Source organism: Seriola dumerili, unplaced genomic scaffold (assembly GCF_002260705.1).
Source record: "Seriola dumerili isolate Sdu_G_001 unplaced genomic scaffold, Sdu_1.0 BDQW01000017.1, whole genome shotgun sequence".
NCBI classification, from domain to species: Eukaryota; Metazoa; Chordata; class Actinopteri; order Carangiformes; family Carangidae; genus Seriola; species Seriola dumerili.
Genome location: NW_019174272.1, coordinates 11,933,048 through 11,949,087, shown reverse-complemented (window position 1 = coordinate 11,949,087; position 16,040 = coordinate 11,933,048). Strand labels below are relative to the sequence as shown.

General features: G+C 39.8%; 1 protein-coding gene across 1 annotated transcript; it reads right to left on the bottom strand.

Moving 5' to 3' along the window:
• Window positions 1-235: 235 nt before the first annotated feature.
• LOC111228609 (VIP36-like protein) lies at window positions 236-9,756 on the bottom strand. Its single transcript, XM_022754599.1, has 8 exons — window positions 9,552-9,756; window positions 8,608-8,726; window positions 8,195-8,312; window positions 6,663-6,745; window positions 5,914-6,075; window positions 4,276-4,390; window positions 3,904-4,020; window positions 236-2,157 (listed from the first exon to the last, which is right to left on the bottom strand). The coding sequence occupies exons 1-8, from the start codon at window positions 9,754-9,756 to the stop codon at window positions 2,015-2,017; spliced, it is 1,062 nt and encodes a 353-aa protein (XP_022610320.1). The 3' UTR covers window positions 236-2,014.
• Window positions 9,757-16,040: the final 6,284 nt, after the last annotated feature.

The window sequence follows — 16,040 nt, the reverse complement described above, 5'->3', positions numbered from 1 at the left end:
TTACCCACACACATGACAGAGGCCCTGTTCATACCTGGTGTTAACATCCGTCTCAGGTGATCCGATCACAAGTGGTCAGCTCTAAGTCCAGGTGTGAACACGCCTGAGGACGCATTTGAGATCTGGTCACTCAGTCCACATTCAGAGTTGGACTGGACCACATGTGGCCACATTCTTTTAGCAGTGTGAACGCAAATACGTCCTGGGCCACATTGAAGGACCGTCCACTCCACTCTGCCACAGTCTCATTAGTCCCAACACAGTTTCATAATGAACCTAAAATATTTCGATATTTCAAATGGATAAAACTGTATTTCATTAGAGCTGTGCACAGTGCGATGATTCGTTCAAACCCTCCATGCCCCACTCACTCTCTCTCTCTCTGTCTCTCTCTCCTGCGCACACACACACATACACACAAGCACATTGACAATGGACCCATCTGTCAGATTGTCCAGAAACATCAACGCATACCTGTTTATTTGCATATAAAGCAGGAAGTGAGATCTGATGGAGACTCATTTTAAAGCAGGTGTGAACTGACGAACTCAGAGCTGACCACATATGAGCGGATCTCTGAAGCACTGAAGACGCTTGTTAATGCAGGTCTGAACAGGGCCAGAGTTCAGCATTCTGTAACAATCTACCTGAGGAAACTAGGTTAACCTCATCATCCTCCCTGATAACAGAACACAAAGTTTCTCATTTACACGACAGTCAAGAAAAATGACTGCATGTAAGCTCACTGACTGTCACACCAGCTGGAGAGTCAGTGGAGCGTCTGTAGCAGCTGAGAAGGAACAGACATGTGACAGAGCTGCGTCCACTGGACACCGTGGGTAAGGCACCAGCTTGTATTTTGGCAGAAAAAGCCCTGCATCATTTTAACAGCTATATTACAGGTTACACAACTAAACAGTAAACAGCATTCATATTCACATACTCTTCAGTTTAACTCAAACGCGCATTTGACAACATAATCCTGCATATGGCTATTCAATTCACAGTGCGTCCTGGATTCAAATCCCAAAGCAACATCATCACAAATGAATTAGCTGATATAATAGTGAAATATTTTCTATTGACTGGGGTCTGATGAAATTCAGTGCCACAGAAACAGAGATTTTTGATCTGGATAAACAACTCCATCATAACGGAACTGTTAGTAACTTCAGAAAGTGAATGAAGCCAAATCATTTGAGATGTTAAATAGAAAAGAAAAGGGAGCTTAAACCTGCAGACAGGGCCACAACATAAAGTAACACCTTGTCTTTATCGGTCCTAGCTAGGCACTTCAAACAGCACTGGTGACTCGAATCATTACTTTCATGTACAACATAATGTGATGTGTCATTGATCATACATTTAAAAACAGGTCACACAACCTCCACAGCTGATGTAAGTGCGTTGCCTGGCTCATAAAGTGCTCTCAGATTCACTGAAGAGGTCACTACAACTGAAACTTCTTCAGTGCAGCAACACGTCTGCAATGATCCACAGGCTGATTAGTCTTCACAGCAGGTACAGGTCAGATTTAAAGCTGCACGCTGGCAGCACCAAGTGGCCGTAGGAGGTAACTACACTTCAGTACCGTAACATGGCGTCAATAAACTACATACAGCATCTGATTCTGAAGTTTTTGTTTGTCTGAAATCTAGTGTCAGTTAGTGATATGGGATGCTGCAACCTCACTGTGCTTCAAGTTGAGATGAGCATATTTTAACACAAAAAAATCAACTTGAGCAGCTTTACCTTCCATAATAATAATAAAAAAAAAAAAAAATTCTAAAAAAAAAATATATATTTCACAGCTGGCTCACCTGTTCATGATCTCTTCACCTGTTCATCTCGGCAGTTTATGATCTCTAGGCTGTGGGCTTCAGACCCATGAGGTTGTTCATTCAGTTCATTCGATAGTTTCAGTAAAGCTATGGCAAGTCTTTGCATTGTTGTAATGTATGTTGATTAAGAAACACACATTCTGAAAAACCCACATGGTTCACTTGGTCTCTTATCAATAGAAACGTTTACGTCTGTTTTCCTTCCAGCGCCCGTAAACCATCAGTCCCACCACTGCCAGCACACCTAGGCCCAGGATGGAGAAAAGGAGGGTGAAAAAGAACTGGACTCCGCTCATCCCTTCCTCCTCGACTTCCACTGCAAGGCAAAAGGATGATAGAGTCATTACCAAACAGATGAGGGTCTCCAGCAGTGTTCACTTTAAGTTTGTACAACCACTTATTGAAAAAGGGATTTTGGTGCCACTTTACAATCAGATTACCCTTATGTATGTTTTTGAATGGTTTATTAATTAGCTTTTTAACACTTTATAAATCATGTATAAGCTGTTATAACACATTAGATAAGAAGGGCAACAGTGACCTGTTGCTTGCCAAATAGTGAGCTCACATTTCTCTGTACTGTTAAGCCTCATATCTCATTAGTTCGTTATCTTTCTTTGTTTTCCTCCATCATCAAGCATTTGTACCTGCTGCTTCATCACATGTTTGTTAAGTTACTAGAAATAAACCACCGTCAGCATCTTAATGGTCAAAAAGTTTCATTTGGCAGATCAACTTACACATATCAAATGACCAGATTCATACTCTGGTGTTCACTGAGCTGATTCTCCCCACATCCATCTTCATGTTTCATCATCTCATTTTTACAAGCATTTATTAATGAGTTACTAACATTTCTAACTGGTAAAAGGAGCCTTATTGTGGTTGAGTATGATTTTCATTTTAGATCTTCCTGCGACCAACCAGCACCTGACCGCTTATATTGGCTGAGTTCTGTTCACATTTTTAAACCAGTCTATAATCAAGTAACTATAATCAGATAGATACTCTGCTCAGCTTCCTAATACAGGTCCTGAAAACCTGTTTTCTCAATCAGCTTCTTATCAGCAATACTGTCCTACATGAACACAAAATGTTCTTCCAACAGTTTTTCTTATTTCATCCGAGAGACTTTCTGTATTTGTGTTTTAGTCTGAGTTCTTCTCACTAGTTTAAAGTGTGCCAAACAAATGGAAAAAGGTGATGTCATGCATTTCTGTGGACCAATCAGGATTTTACAGCATTTGAATCTAGATCTGGTGATGGTTTTTCATCTGGCCAGTGTCAATCAAATCTGTTCAAACCACAGCTTTGAAGATCAGATGAAGCAGATTTGTTTTTTGAGTGTGAAGTATTTCGTAAATAATACTTTAGTGTTTTTTTTTTTCAAACTTTGATTGTTGCACATTTAGTAATGAATGTTTAATATTACAGAGTAATACCACAAAAAATGAATCATGTTTTCCAAAGCTTTAGAACGAAATTATTACTTGGCACTAAATTGTCGTTAAAATGGTTTATGTCACGCTTATGAGACACTGCAAAAGTCTCATCCATCCATTCATCCCTAATCTACACCAGCCCATCCCGTGCTGGGTCATGAGGATGGCCTGGAGCGTTTTCCAGCCCACTCTGTTTTTTTGTGTCAAGAGTAGGACTCACCCTCACCACTGTGGTGCCCTTGAGCAAGGCCCTTAACCCCTATTGCTCCAGTGGAGCTGCTCAGTGGCCAACAGGTCAGACTGTTCTGGGTGTGAATGTGTGTAACTGTGTAAATGCGATCACAGCGATCCTGTAAAAGAGAGCTTGCCTCTCAGTGAACCTAACCTGAATAAAGGTTAAAAAAAAAAAAATTGATCTCAACTTTTAAGCCAACATGAACATTAAGTCCTTAAAGAGCTCAGAAAGAAATACAAATTGAAATATCTATAATTCTGTGACAACTCCATCTGCTGTGAGAAACACAGCGAGGAAAATAAATAAGATGTAAACAGTTTGTGAATTATCACTGTGACCCATGAAAGGACTGAGAGTCGAGGTGAGGTGATTGTGGTGCATCTACCTCGGAACTGTTCCATGTTGTCAACTCTGGGTACGGTGATTTCTTCCTCTTCCTCCTCCTCAGGAGTCCTCTCTACTGTCAGCTGGTACAGCTTCATGGAGATTATGTCATGGTTATCTGGAGCAACATGCACAAGTGAGTTATTAACACTTGACAAAAGAATTCATACAAACCACTTGTGCCATTTGAATGTTCCTGTGGAGTTTGGGAGAGAGGCTTATTTCCCATCTTACCAGTCAACTAAGTGGAACTGCTTTGACTGTAGTGCTTGTAACCCAAATTCCCTTAGGATCTAATTAAAGTTTCATTCGATTTAACTTAATTAAACAGAGGTTTCCAGTGGTTAAGCAGCCTTCAGATAATTCTTTATACCTGATAAGTCTCCAGTGGCAGAGGAGGCACCAAAGAAGTAGCCTGGAGGTAGCCGCACTCCTGTGACGTCAGCACAGTGTTTCCATTCCTGCTTACCATCCACATCCACCACGAGCTAGAAGGCAGAGGAACGGTCAGCATGAGTCACAGATGAAGGATAAAAAAAACATGCTAGGGATTATCTTTATAAACTGTTTTTCATCTTTTATATTTCATAGGTTTTTAAACCAAGCAAACCAAACCGAACCATCATCAGGAGGGATGGGAATTGATAATATTTTATTGAGACCAATGCCATTATTGATTCTACTTATCTGTGTAATTCTTCATCGATTCCTTAATGATTCCTCATCAATTTTCTGTGTGAAGCAAAAAGGAGGCCTACATAGGTTTTTGCCACACAGTCACACCTGACATCCCAGTTCTCCCACTACAGTCCTCCCTCCTTTAAAAGAGTTTGCTTGTTGTTTGTGTCGGTCTAAGAATAAGTAGACCAATACAGAACAGAATGAGGTATAAACAAACAATATTTATTCTATTTATTGGCTACGATTGGTAGTGATGTAAACACCCAGGTGAAAACACAAATTTTTGCCCCTTTTCTGTGCTGTCACCTGTCCAGCACGGTGCTGTTAAACCATAAGCACTGTGGCTACAATGTGCTTGGGGATGAAAGAGTGAGAGCTGCAGGGCCGAAATAAGTTTTAAAAAACACACTCTGACAGATGGAAGCGTCTCCCACGGAGGCTCCGACACTTACAGGAGCATCAACCCGGGGATGAGATGTGACGGATCCATTTTACCAGTCTGCACAGCAGCTAGCAGCTCACTCTTTCAACCTGTGTCTGTGTGTGTGTCCTCTGTGTTCATGTGATGACATTGCTCCCTGCAGTTGTGTGTGTGTGTGTGTGTGTGTGTGTGTGTGTGTGTGTGTGTGTGTGTGTGTGTGTGTGTGTGTCCTCTCCGAACAGAGACTCAAACCTGGCTGGCAGTGTAAAATGACTCATCATCTTTTTTTAACTGGTTTAAAAAAAAAAAACAGCTTATACCTGCTAATGTTACTGCAAAAAGGGAATTAGATTGCCAATGCAGCGTTCTAATCATAAGCTCTGGAAAACATGCCGGCATTGACAAAAGGAATTTATAAGCTCAGGGGCAAACGATTCTGATGGTTCGACAATTTGGAACAGGTTCTCAACTGGAACCGTTTTTCGATTCCCATCTCTAGCCCGGGTTTGAAATCTATCACTTTCCAATGATGGAACATTCAACATTTTATGGGCCACTCAGTAATTGTCTATTTTTTTTTAAATTATGACACGACAATGTAACATTTAAAGACAACAACACTGGAGTGTCACTGAAAAGCTCAGCCAAAGCCCAGACTTAAACCCCGTAGAACATCTGACGAGAGACCTGAAGATGACAGTTCAAAGACACTTTCCATTTGATCTGATGAAGGTTGAGAGGATCTATCAGGAAGAATGTGATGCCCAAATCCAGGTGTGTGAAGCTTGATGAGACTTAACCAAGAAGACTTGAAGCTGTAATTGGTGCCAAAGAGGCTTCTACAGAGTATATATGTATATGTTAAAGTTTTTAAAAACATATTTTTACTTTGTCATTGCAGTTTCATACCGTGAGTCTGTTTTTGGAGAGTCTGACGAGGAGGAACGTGTCGTAGATTGCGTTGCGCGCCATAGCAGTGCACCCCCCAAGTTCAGTGGTCCGTCCATCATGATCATGGTTATAGGACAGAGTCCCATTCCCCAGCATTACAGATATATAAGGGAAAGTCCTCTGTGAGAAAGACAGGGGAGATACAACATAGACACCTTTATCTGTAGATTCACAAACGCACAATCGCATTGTTGTTTCGGTTATAGTATCACAATTACACCAAACACCACTGATGATGATGATGATGATACTGAAATGGCATGACATGGTGAGCAGTTCAAGATGGATGGACATTCAGAGGCTCAGGTCGTGGAATAAACATCAGTTTCTGATTCTACCTGAACTCCAGGCTGCGTCTTCTTCACATTCATAAGAGGGATGCAGGAAAAGAAATATGACACATCTTTGAGATCAGTATATAAGGGTAAATAAAGAGGCCACATGCAGCTTGTACCCTGGCATTCTTTTAAGTTGTGTCGGTCAGATTTGGCTGGATGACATTAATCCAGCACAAACAAATTAATGTGCTACTGCCAGAAGTTGTATAATTTTTGAGGACAGACACACTTTTAACCTATTGATCTTCCTCAGTAAAGACAAAAATGGCAGGATAGAACGCAATAGAGTCTATAGGAAACGTAGCATGTAACTATAGAGAAATACCAACAGTACCACAGTACCACAGCCATTAAACATCTGTCACTCACATCATGGGTCTTGTCAGCATTGGGGTAAGTGTCCACAAATATTCCAAGTCCAATGAACTGGTTCATGTTGCCAAACACGGGACCTGCAAAGACAGTGAGGAACATTAGGGCACTTCACAGTTTCAACACCAATGTGAAGCAACAATCCTAAGTCCAATTCAGACAGGAATAATTTTACAGGCATGATAAGAGCTGAAACTTATGCACCAACAAATTTAATAAAAGAAAAACCATTTAAGTCAATTTTAAGCAAAAATACCAAAGAATTAATTTGTTCCAGCTTTCAAATCGAGAATTTGAAAGTTTTCTTTGTCCTCTGTGATAGTAACCTGAGTATCTTCAGGCTTTTGACTGTTTGGAAAAAAGAATCAGTTTAAATACAGGGATAACAAAGTCTGTCAAAGTTTGACAATGTGCCCCCCTCTCAGACAAAATCAAGTCAGCCCTAGTGAATAATTAAAATATTTCCCCCTCCTCTTTTGTCATAACAGTTGCTGCTCTAGACAGAAATTTAGCCACTGGCAAATTATAGGAGCTGGTCCTATAACAGGCAACAGAGAGAATCATATGCAACCTTCATCACAGGTGAGTTAAGTATTATTTTTTATTAATATTATTAATATTATTTACTAGTTATTATTTAGCCGTAATCTAATTATAAGAACACACACATACAGAGTTAAGAACTGCTTACATGTCTCTGTGAATATCTCTGAATGCTCTGCTGTTTCACTAAGAGAAGGACTGGTATCTTCCCTAGTACCTGTAGCTTACTCCACATGGAATCACCTCAGCAATACAAAGGTAAACCATTAAACACAGAATCACCTGTGACATGACACTGGTGAGCTTGTACTGTGCTCATAGTGTTTATCTTTACATATTCCTTCACTGAGCTGACTGATGGTGGCAAGTGATCTATCTGATTAGCAACGTCCCTTTCTATGTCTTCCCTGCGCTGAGCTGATGGAACTGGACAAAGTGTTTGTGAAAAATAGTAGGTAATTGGGGTTATAATTATACTAGTGGGGGTCCTCATGACAGGATTAAAATCACTCACTGGTGCAAGTAATATTGAACCTGCCCCATTTCCCTTGAAAATCGAATCCCAACAGGGCATTGGAAACAAAACTTTGACTTAAAGACATCCACATAAGTTTTAGTTCTTCAGGCTTGAGGTCTTATTTACACATTGTAACTTGTGTATTTTCAATGTGTACACATGGAAAATTGTTGTTGTGGTTTAGTTAGTTAGTTTAGTTAGTTAGTGTTGAAGCTGAGAGTGCATATGTGCAGCCACAATTTGGTTTCCTACATCACTTTTGTACAGGGCATACAGAGATGAAACAGATGTATCAATCATATCATCTGCCTGAGCAAAGTAAGATGACAAACAAGTGCATTTTCCTAAAATGTTTGATTTTTCCTTTTTGGGCACCAAGATTCTATCCTGTTTTTTCAGACTACATTAAATAATCTCTAGCATCTACTTCCTTTTCATTGTATAAGACACCTATAGGGTCTGTACCTACCATTCTGCATGCGATCTCTGGTTAACCAGATGGCCAGTCCATCCCCGTTTAAATTCTTCTTTCCCTGACCGTGGATTTTAAAGTGAACCTTAAGCTCCCAATCACGCAAGAAGAAAGGCTAAAAAGCAACAAAAATGAAGACAAACAGGTTATTCTTGTGGTGTGCTATATGCAGTAAGTTGGTCAACAAGGCTGAGTAACATACCATTATTTTGTCACAGGATGAATGTCAGTCAGTAAATGTACACTCTAAAGGTCTGTACGATTTTTAAAATGCAATAATGTGTGATTTTCATTTCAGAGTAACTGTGTGAGTATGAGGTAGGATGTGAGAGGTTTAAGTGCCAACTTACACAGAGCAGAGTGTATGAGTGTAAGAGTGTAGGTTTTACAGTTTGTGGCGATAGACTTACAATTCGACTCCACACTGCTCCCTGTCTGCTCTGCAGGTCTGGGGTCAGCCTAACATGGTCAGGTGTAACCATGGCAGTGCCCATCAGATCCCACTGTGAAGAACTAGAGAAGCCCAACCCTGAAAAACAGTAACATACCTGTTAGATACTGTGTTCACAACTGTATATACAGTGCAGTGATATGCCACAAAAACAATATATCAATGATTTTGCTTAATCACCTTTAAGAGCTTGATGGTAGTAAGAAAAGCAACGCGCTCTAATACAGCAGGGGTCACCAATAGTTGGCTCGCGAGCTATCAGTAGCTCACCCCGTTTTAGAGTAGCTCGCCCAAAGGTTCTGATAATACAGTCTGTACAAACTTTAAGCAACACAGCTTCACTTAGTAAATCTGCTCCAAATGCCCCCCCACCCCCCGGTGTTTGTAACCGAATCACATATATAGAGGTGTCATAGCTTTGTGGGATATAGGAACTGGAAATTGAAACCAACAAGGCAAAATTTAAAACTCGTCAGTACACCGGCTCTTTCCTCCGGGAGCTTCCGGAATCGCCTTCTACAGAGTGTCTGCTACAGTCCTGAACGGGGCAACTCACGAGAGTTGCACTTGTCGGAGCTAATTTTAAGAGACAAGTAACTTAGCCGGTTAAAGTTACGTTAGCCTTACTTGCTAACAGTTATTCGATGTGGGCTAATAGTAACTACCCCTTCTTGTGACACCAGCTAAGATGTATAACGATTAGTGCTGAAGAGGCTCAAAGTTCCTCTGAGTTAATTATTATCAGCAGCAGCTAACATTAATACATTCAGTAATCCGCGAATTGAACGAAATCCCCATTTATGATTGGATGAATTGCTATTGTTGGTTAATGTCAACTTAGTTTAGTTTAGGTTCACTAGCTAACGTCAACGTAACCTCTAGTTGACAGTTAACATAACCTACCACGGTATGGCTTTGCCAGAGAATATTCCCGCTTCAGAAACTCCTCCAAAAAGTCCTGGTCGTCTGCTAACGACTGGCTCATCAAAATACAAGCGGTAACAAACAAACATGTTAATTCACGGATGTTTTTGAAATAAAACATTGGATATAAAAACCCGATGCTTCTCATTCGGTCCTGACTTGGCTTAGTTACAGCGGCAACCATCTTTACGCTCCCACTACTGCATTTCCTCCTCTTCTTCTTCTTCTTCTTGACGTTTAATGGCGGTTGGCAAACAAGGAAATGGTGTCTTATCGCCACCAACTGGTGTGGAGTACATATCGCGATTCTAATTCTGAGCTATTACTGATCAAAAAGAATAATAAAAATATATAATGACAAAAAAAGAATAATATAAAGAAATGAAATCATTATGTTTATAAAATAAATGAATACACGTAGAATATCCTATCAAACAAGTGTGTTCTAAGAACATAAAAATAAAGCGTTTTTCTCCTGAGAGTGTCCTAATCAAAGTTCACTCTTATTAGATCTTTTCTTTCATGTTCATAACTAAAGTCTATTTTTTTTTCCCACAAAGTCACACTACCTATTATGTTTTCCAATTGTGATGAAGATGCCTTTGACTCTTGTATGACCAAACCTGAATCTGGATATTATTGTTTATTCTTTTCTGTTTCTTTTTATCCATCTCATTTCTCCAAATTTCCTTTGAATACTATAAAACCATCATCTCATTCTCTCTTCCTACCAGTTTAGTTTGTCTCAGTCTAGTCCTGCTTCTCAGAGTCTCTTCTCCTAATTTTCCCCAGTGACTGTCCTCCTCCCACTTCCTGCTGGAACTGATATGCTTTTCCCCATTCTTAATAGAAAGGAAATAAAATAGTGAGGTTTGTGGAATTTAATGACACCCGTTGTTAAAGGGCCTATAAACATGAATGCTTGAGTTAAATTGATGTAAACCTAGTGTGATGTCTTCATGGTCTTTGTAAGGTGTATTTTCTTTATAAATACAGTGGGTGCTGTTTTAAGACTGGTAGTGATCAGTTTTAACAGATTATCTTTCTAAAATATTATTGAGAGCATGGTGTCAAAGTTGTAAATCACCCCAGAAATCAAGGCGTGCCATGTCCTCCAGATGCCAGATCCTGTTACACACTCCACATGATGGATAAGCATGGAGACAGTGTGTCTGTGACCAAGTGTTGTGTGATCCCAGAGGACTGTCTGTTTACTGGCTGTGCTGTTGTCACTGATAATGGCTATCAGGTATGTGAAGCTTCTGGATTAATGTCCACAGACTGATGCTCATATCATGAGGTGTCACCGATTATTTATGCAATCAGGACATCTCAACAACATCGCAACGTCTGAGTGAGACTTCTCCTCAGGTCAACACGAGTAGAAGACTTCATCCTGCATCATTATCATCATCATCTTTGGCATCTTCGCAGCTGGACGTGTTTGAAAGGGAAACTCTACATCTGTGGTCCATTATCAAAAACAACTTGATAACTTGAACTGAAAAATCTGCTAAAAGGGGAAGAACAATGATAAAGGGATTTCCCAGTGTCATGTTATTGTTTAACACAAGTAGCATCAGACCTGGATTCAGACAGATTAAAGTTTCCAGCTCCATTATGTGTCCCAGTAAGCCATGACCGGCATGCACAGTGTCCTGGAACTAGTTCACCCGAATGCGATTCAATCATATACTGCTGTATAATGTTATTGTATACTGTCTGACTACAGCTGATTACACCTGTGCTTTTCCTGCCATGTCTAAAAGGTCCATTTAACTTGAGATAAGAAAAAAGAAAAATGACTCGTGTTTGCGTCTGTAATACTGCCCTTCAAATTAGGTTTCCCTTTTCCTGCCAGACATATTCTTTAACATGTAATTTATTCATTCATGCCTCAACCTGACCCAGACCTGGACCCACCATCCAACCTTGCAGGATTTGGTTCCTCTGAGTGTTTACCTGAAATCTGTATACTGAAAGCTTAATTTTTATTCAGTCACTCAGAAAACAGTCAGCCAATCAGAAGAGAGACTCAGAGCCTCTGGAACTACTCTACTGTAACAGTTCACTAACTCTCAACTTGATTTGTTCCTCAATGACTACATTTTTCTGTACCATATTGTAAATTGTTAACCATAAACATAAGACTGGAGCACCTTAAAGGTCTATGGATCACAAAAAGTGCATGGTTAGCTACATATGAGTTGGAGAGTAAATGATCTAATGTGAGCAAGGCTGGAAGCTAGTCAATGCATTTTTTCATGATTGGCCTCATCACACGAAACATCTTATGATGGCGTCTGGATCAGCGGTGAATTACGTTAGACTCAGCTGTTTGCCCAGACTTCCTGCTCGCTCCCCCAGCATTGTTGTGTCTCGTAAAAGAACGGCGCTCGGTTCGATTAATGGACGGAGCCTATAGTATTGACATGTGATGGTGCTGGACTTGTGGCAGGATCCTGGTGAGGAATTACCTTCTTTCAGTCAAGTTAAGGATGATGCTATTGCTCCTCAGAGACAAACAAAGAGACAGAGAGGGAATAAGAGAGCAAACATGAAGGTGTTTATGATCCAACAGTGACTTGGGGCACTTAGTATTTCCTGTATATGTCCCCTGGGAAGATATTATTCACTTACAATGAGAAAGCTACAGAATTCCAGCTGAACCTTGAAACCTGAAACATCAGTGTCTAGCACCTCTCCGGACACCCACGCATCACCATTTGTGTGTCCTGTAATCCGCGGCGGAGACCGACACATACAGCTCAGGGCTGTGTGCGGGGCCATAAATTCTGCCTCAGCTTACTGAGTGCAGAGGATTGCAGGGCATGCTGCATGCAGCCGCCTCCCGCTGTGGCAGACTTGCACTGTAAACCCTGTTTGCAAGGTCAAGCGATATTTTAATATCCATTGGTCACAGTCAGATTCAATGCTAATCTTCATTAAAGCCGCCCACACCTGTTCTAGTATAAACCATTGGGAGTGAATGTTTCCTAGGGGAAGAGAAGGCATCACTTTTACACAACTACATGTGGGATGATTTCAGCAATGCAGTGCAGCCCATGTGTGTTGTTTAGGAAATAAAGGAACAATATGGTATCGCTACATTATGGTTTACTACATAGATAAAACAGTATTCATAGCTATTCATCTACTGTATGTGTCATGACAATAGAACGGATGGCTCACCAGACAGGTGAAGCAGGAACCTGACCCATGTTCTTCCTTTAAGGTCACAACGTTGGCCAATTTTTACTTTTGTGTGACCTCGCAATCAATTTAGCTTTTTCCTGGCTTTAAATTCTGTGCTCTTTGTGATCCACAGAGGAAGACTGAGCTGCATGATGATACTCAGTAATGTTATGTATAATGTAACTGTTAGCATGAGTGTGAACACCCTCAGCTGTGGAAGGTCTGGACCCAAGTCTGTACAATTGCTGCTAATGTTAAGATAACTAGGGGAGGATCTGTTATGATGTGGTGCAGCTGTAATTATGAGTAACTATGGGATGGCTGTAGCTTTGGCCTTCACTGTGATTATGGCTGTAGGCATGGCTGTGGCTTTGACTGTTGTGATGAATAAGACTGTGGCCAGTGTTGGGCAGTAATACAGGGGAAGCTGTTTGCCTCCTTGTAATGCCAGAGTTGTCTTGTTTAGCCTACACGTTGTGTCCTCTTGCTAACGTTAGCCACTGGTGGTGAGCCTACATTCAGGACTCATCTGGTTCTGTTGGAGGGCGCATGAACCCCCACAGCTTTACTGTGAGGATGTAACTAGTGCTGTGTAGAGTTACCTAGGCTAACGTTAAGCTAGCTGTTGATGGTCGGTAAACTGCGACTTTAGGGAAACTGCAACCCGTCTTGTTTTATATTTCTACATGCATTAAATTCAGAAAACAATATGTGCTGTTGTTTAAAGACATGTTCAACAGAGCTGGGCTGAGTAACAAAAGGAAAGTCATGTGTAATGTAACTAGTTGCTTTTGCTGTTGAGCAATTACTAATGCAATTACTTTTTCAATGAGTAATATGTAACGAGTAGGTAATTCTTAAACACAGATGTACATAAATAACTTTTCCAACACTGGCTGACACTGGTTTGTCAGTAATGGGTGTAACTCTGACTCCATACCAGAGCTGTACATGTGCAGTGTGTTCACATGGTTGCACTGCTGAACGCTGAGATGAAGCTAATCACTGAAGTTAGGAGGTTATGAATAAGAGTTTGATCATGAGCCCATACTGTACCAATGAGGATGACGGTGATGGAGGTTTCAGGTTAGGTTTGGACTATCATCTTTACTAACTGTGTGTCCTGAGATCTGTGACTCACTCCAACTTTCTGTTTTTAATGAAGGTAAGAAAATCTTGCATCATAATTTGCTTTTTGACCATATTATGAATTTACACAAATCCAGATGTATGAAGTAAAGATTTCTAGCAAATTACAGTAGAAATTGTTTATGGATAAAATAACTAGACAGGACTGTTTTTGTTTAGTCCAGCAAATTAAATACCTACAACATGCAAAATACCCTAAACCCATAAATTATTATGCATTTCTAAACTACCTCCAGTATTAAAATACTGCTTATTTGTTAATGCATTAATACTTTAACCCCCCTGAATAAAGAATTCTTCATTGTTTCTTTATCTTTAAATACATTTCAGAATAATTCTACATCTAATTTACCAAAATTAAAGTCTAACAGAACATTTCTTTGTGATGAAATATCCCTGTTGCCTTTATTTTTACAGTTTTTGACCATGTCCCAGAGCCACTTTACACTGACCTGTAGTAAGTCGATGTTGTGACTAGTAATGGGGCCATATTTGAGACACATGAACAAGTTCCATCTGCTGATGTGGGCTGTGAGACACAGTTGAAAGAGTCAAAGAAAAAACTAGTGAATAAAACCTAATACCAACGTTTTTATCACAGTGATATGTCCCCAATGTGGTGTTGTTTCTTTTGCTTTTTTTATTGACATTCAACGTCCATAAAAAAATATTTTCATACAATATATTTCAGATTTCAAACTGAATGTACATGAAAATACTTCTTAACAAAGTAGCCCACACATATAGAAAAGAAAAGAAAGACAATGAAAAAGAACCATGAACAGTTGGGAATGATCTTTTCTCTACAACAATATTATTGATTTGTGAAAATAAAATCAAGCCTGAACTGGCGTAACATATTTAATCCATTTTTCCAAATGTGCTGTAAATTGTTCTAATGTATGATTGACAAATGCTGTTGTCTGCCCCACTTTATAAATGTCCATTGTAATTTGCTTCCATGCATTTAAAGTTGGTTTCTCCCATTTTAAGATAAGAGTAATAAGAGTGTCTTTTTGCTTGCCACCAGTATATCCATTAAATATTTATCTCTTTTCAACCAGTGGAGTCGAGTGGACATGAGGTATATATCCAAAATATATAGTCTTAATTTCTAGAGGCATTTCCCACAATCAAAAATGTCTTGTGGGGCATTGTGTGTCCTTGTCCAATAGTCTCTGATGACAGGGCATGGTGTTGCAGAATAGTCCCTCAGCCTCTCATTAACTATACATATTGTATTACAATAGGAGCAGGGGCGTAGTGAAGCGGTAAACACAAATAAACTAAATTATATAAAATTTTATTTGCTGGCTTTAGTCGTTATAACCAGATGTTTTGCTACAGTTGCTCATAGTTATTTCAGCTACAAAGCCTATTGATGATTGTGTTGATGTTTACCATATACAGCAGTTTTCATTGCACATACAGTAAACAGTTTACCCAGTGTCTGACGAGCTCGCAGTGTGAAGCAGCCAATGATTAAATAATGAGGAGCCCTTAATGCTTCCTCTGGCAGGACATGCCTCTGTTGATACATGATCACTTAAAGCAGACAGTAAATGTCCTCTTAGTCTGCGTAAAGAGCGCAGACATTAAGAACAGGCAAACACCTCTGGACATAAATATTCACACTATTCAAATCAACGGGCCCGAGAGAATATTGTCAGAGCAGTCAGGAGGATGAGTTATCGTCGCTGCTCATTTCAGACGCACTTTAATGGACTTTTCATTCGCCCCGGCTCTTTGTGCTGACAAAAAGGAAAACACATCTTCTTAATTGAAACGCTCATTTCCTCACTATTTGGTCTTAAGCATTTGTTAGCCAGATGCATTCACCGTCAATATTTCACAGCCACAGTGATCACGTAAAACAATTAAACTTTGATTAATGATAAATACACGTTTCTTTAAAAATATTGACGTTCTGCTTGAAAAAAAAAAAAAAAAAAAATTCCAGTTATTCTGTTTGTTGAAATGTCGACTGACAGGAAAAATTAATGGTTGTCCAGGTTTTGACTCAGCTTCCTGGCTGATGTGTAAGATGGAAAACAGGAAGTTGACTGGGTTTTGAGCAATTTTGTAAATGCAGAGAAGACTTCTTCTTAAAAAGATTGACTTCCT

What these genes read in the sequence shown, in the direction of transcription:
- LOC111228609 (XM_022754599.1), bottom strand. Translation starts at nt 9,756, where the DNA reads ATGGTTGCCGCTGTAACTAAGCCAAGTCAGGACCGAATGAGAAGCATC. An exon ending in ATGCTGACAAGACCCATGAT is followed by an intron (nt 6,076 to 6,662) that starts GTGAGTGACAGA and finishes TCTTTCTCACAG; the next exon opens with AGGACTTTCCCTTATATATC. An exon ending in TGCCACTGGAGACTTATCAG is followed by an intron (nt 4,021 to 4,275) that starts GTATAAAGAATT and finishes ATGTTGCTCCAG; the next exon opens with ATAACCATGACATAATCTCC.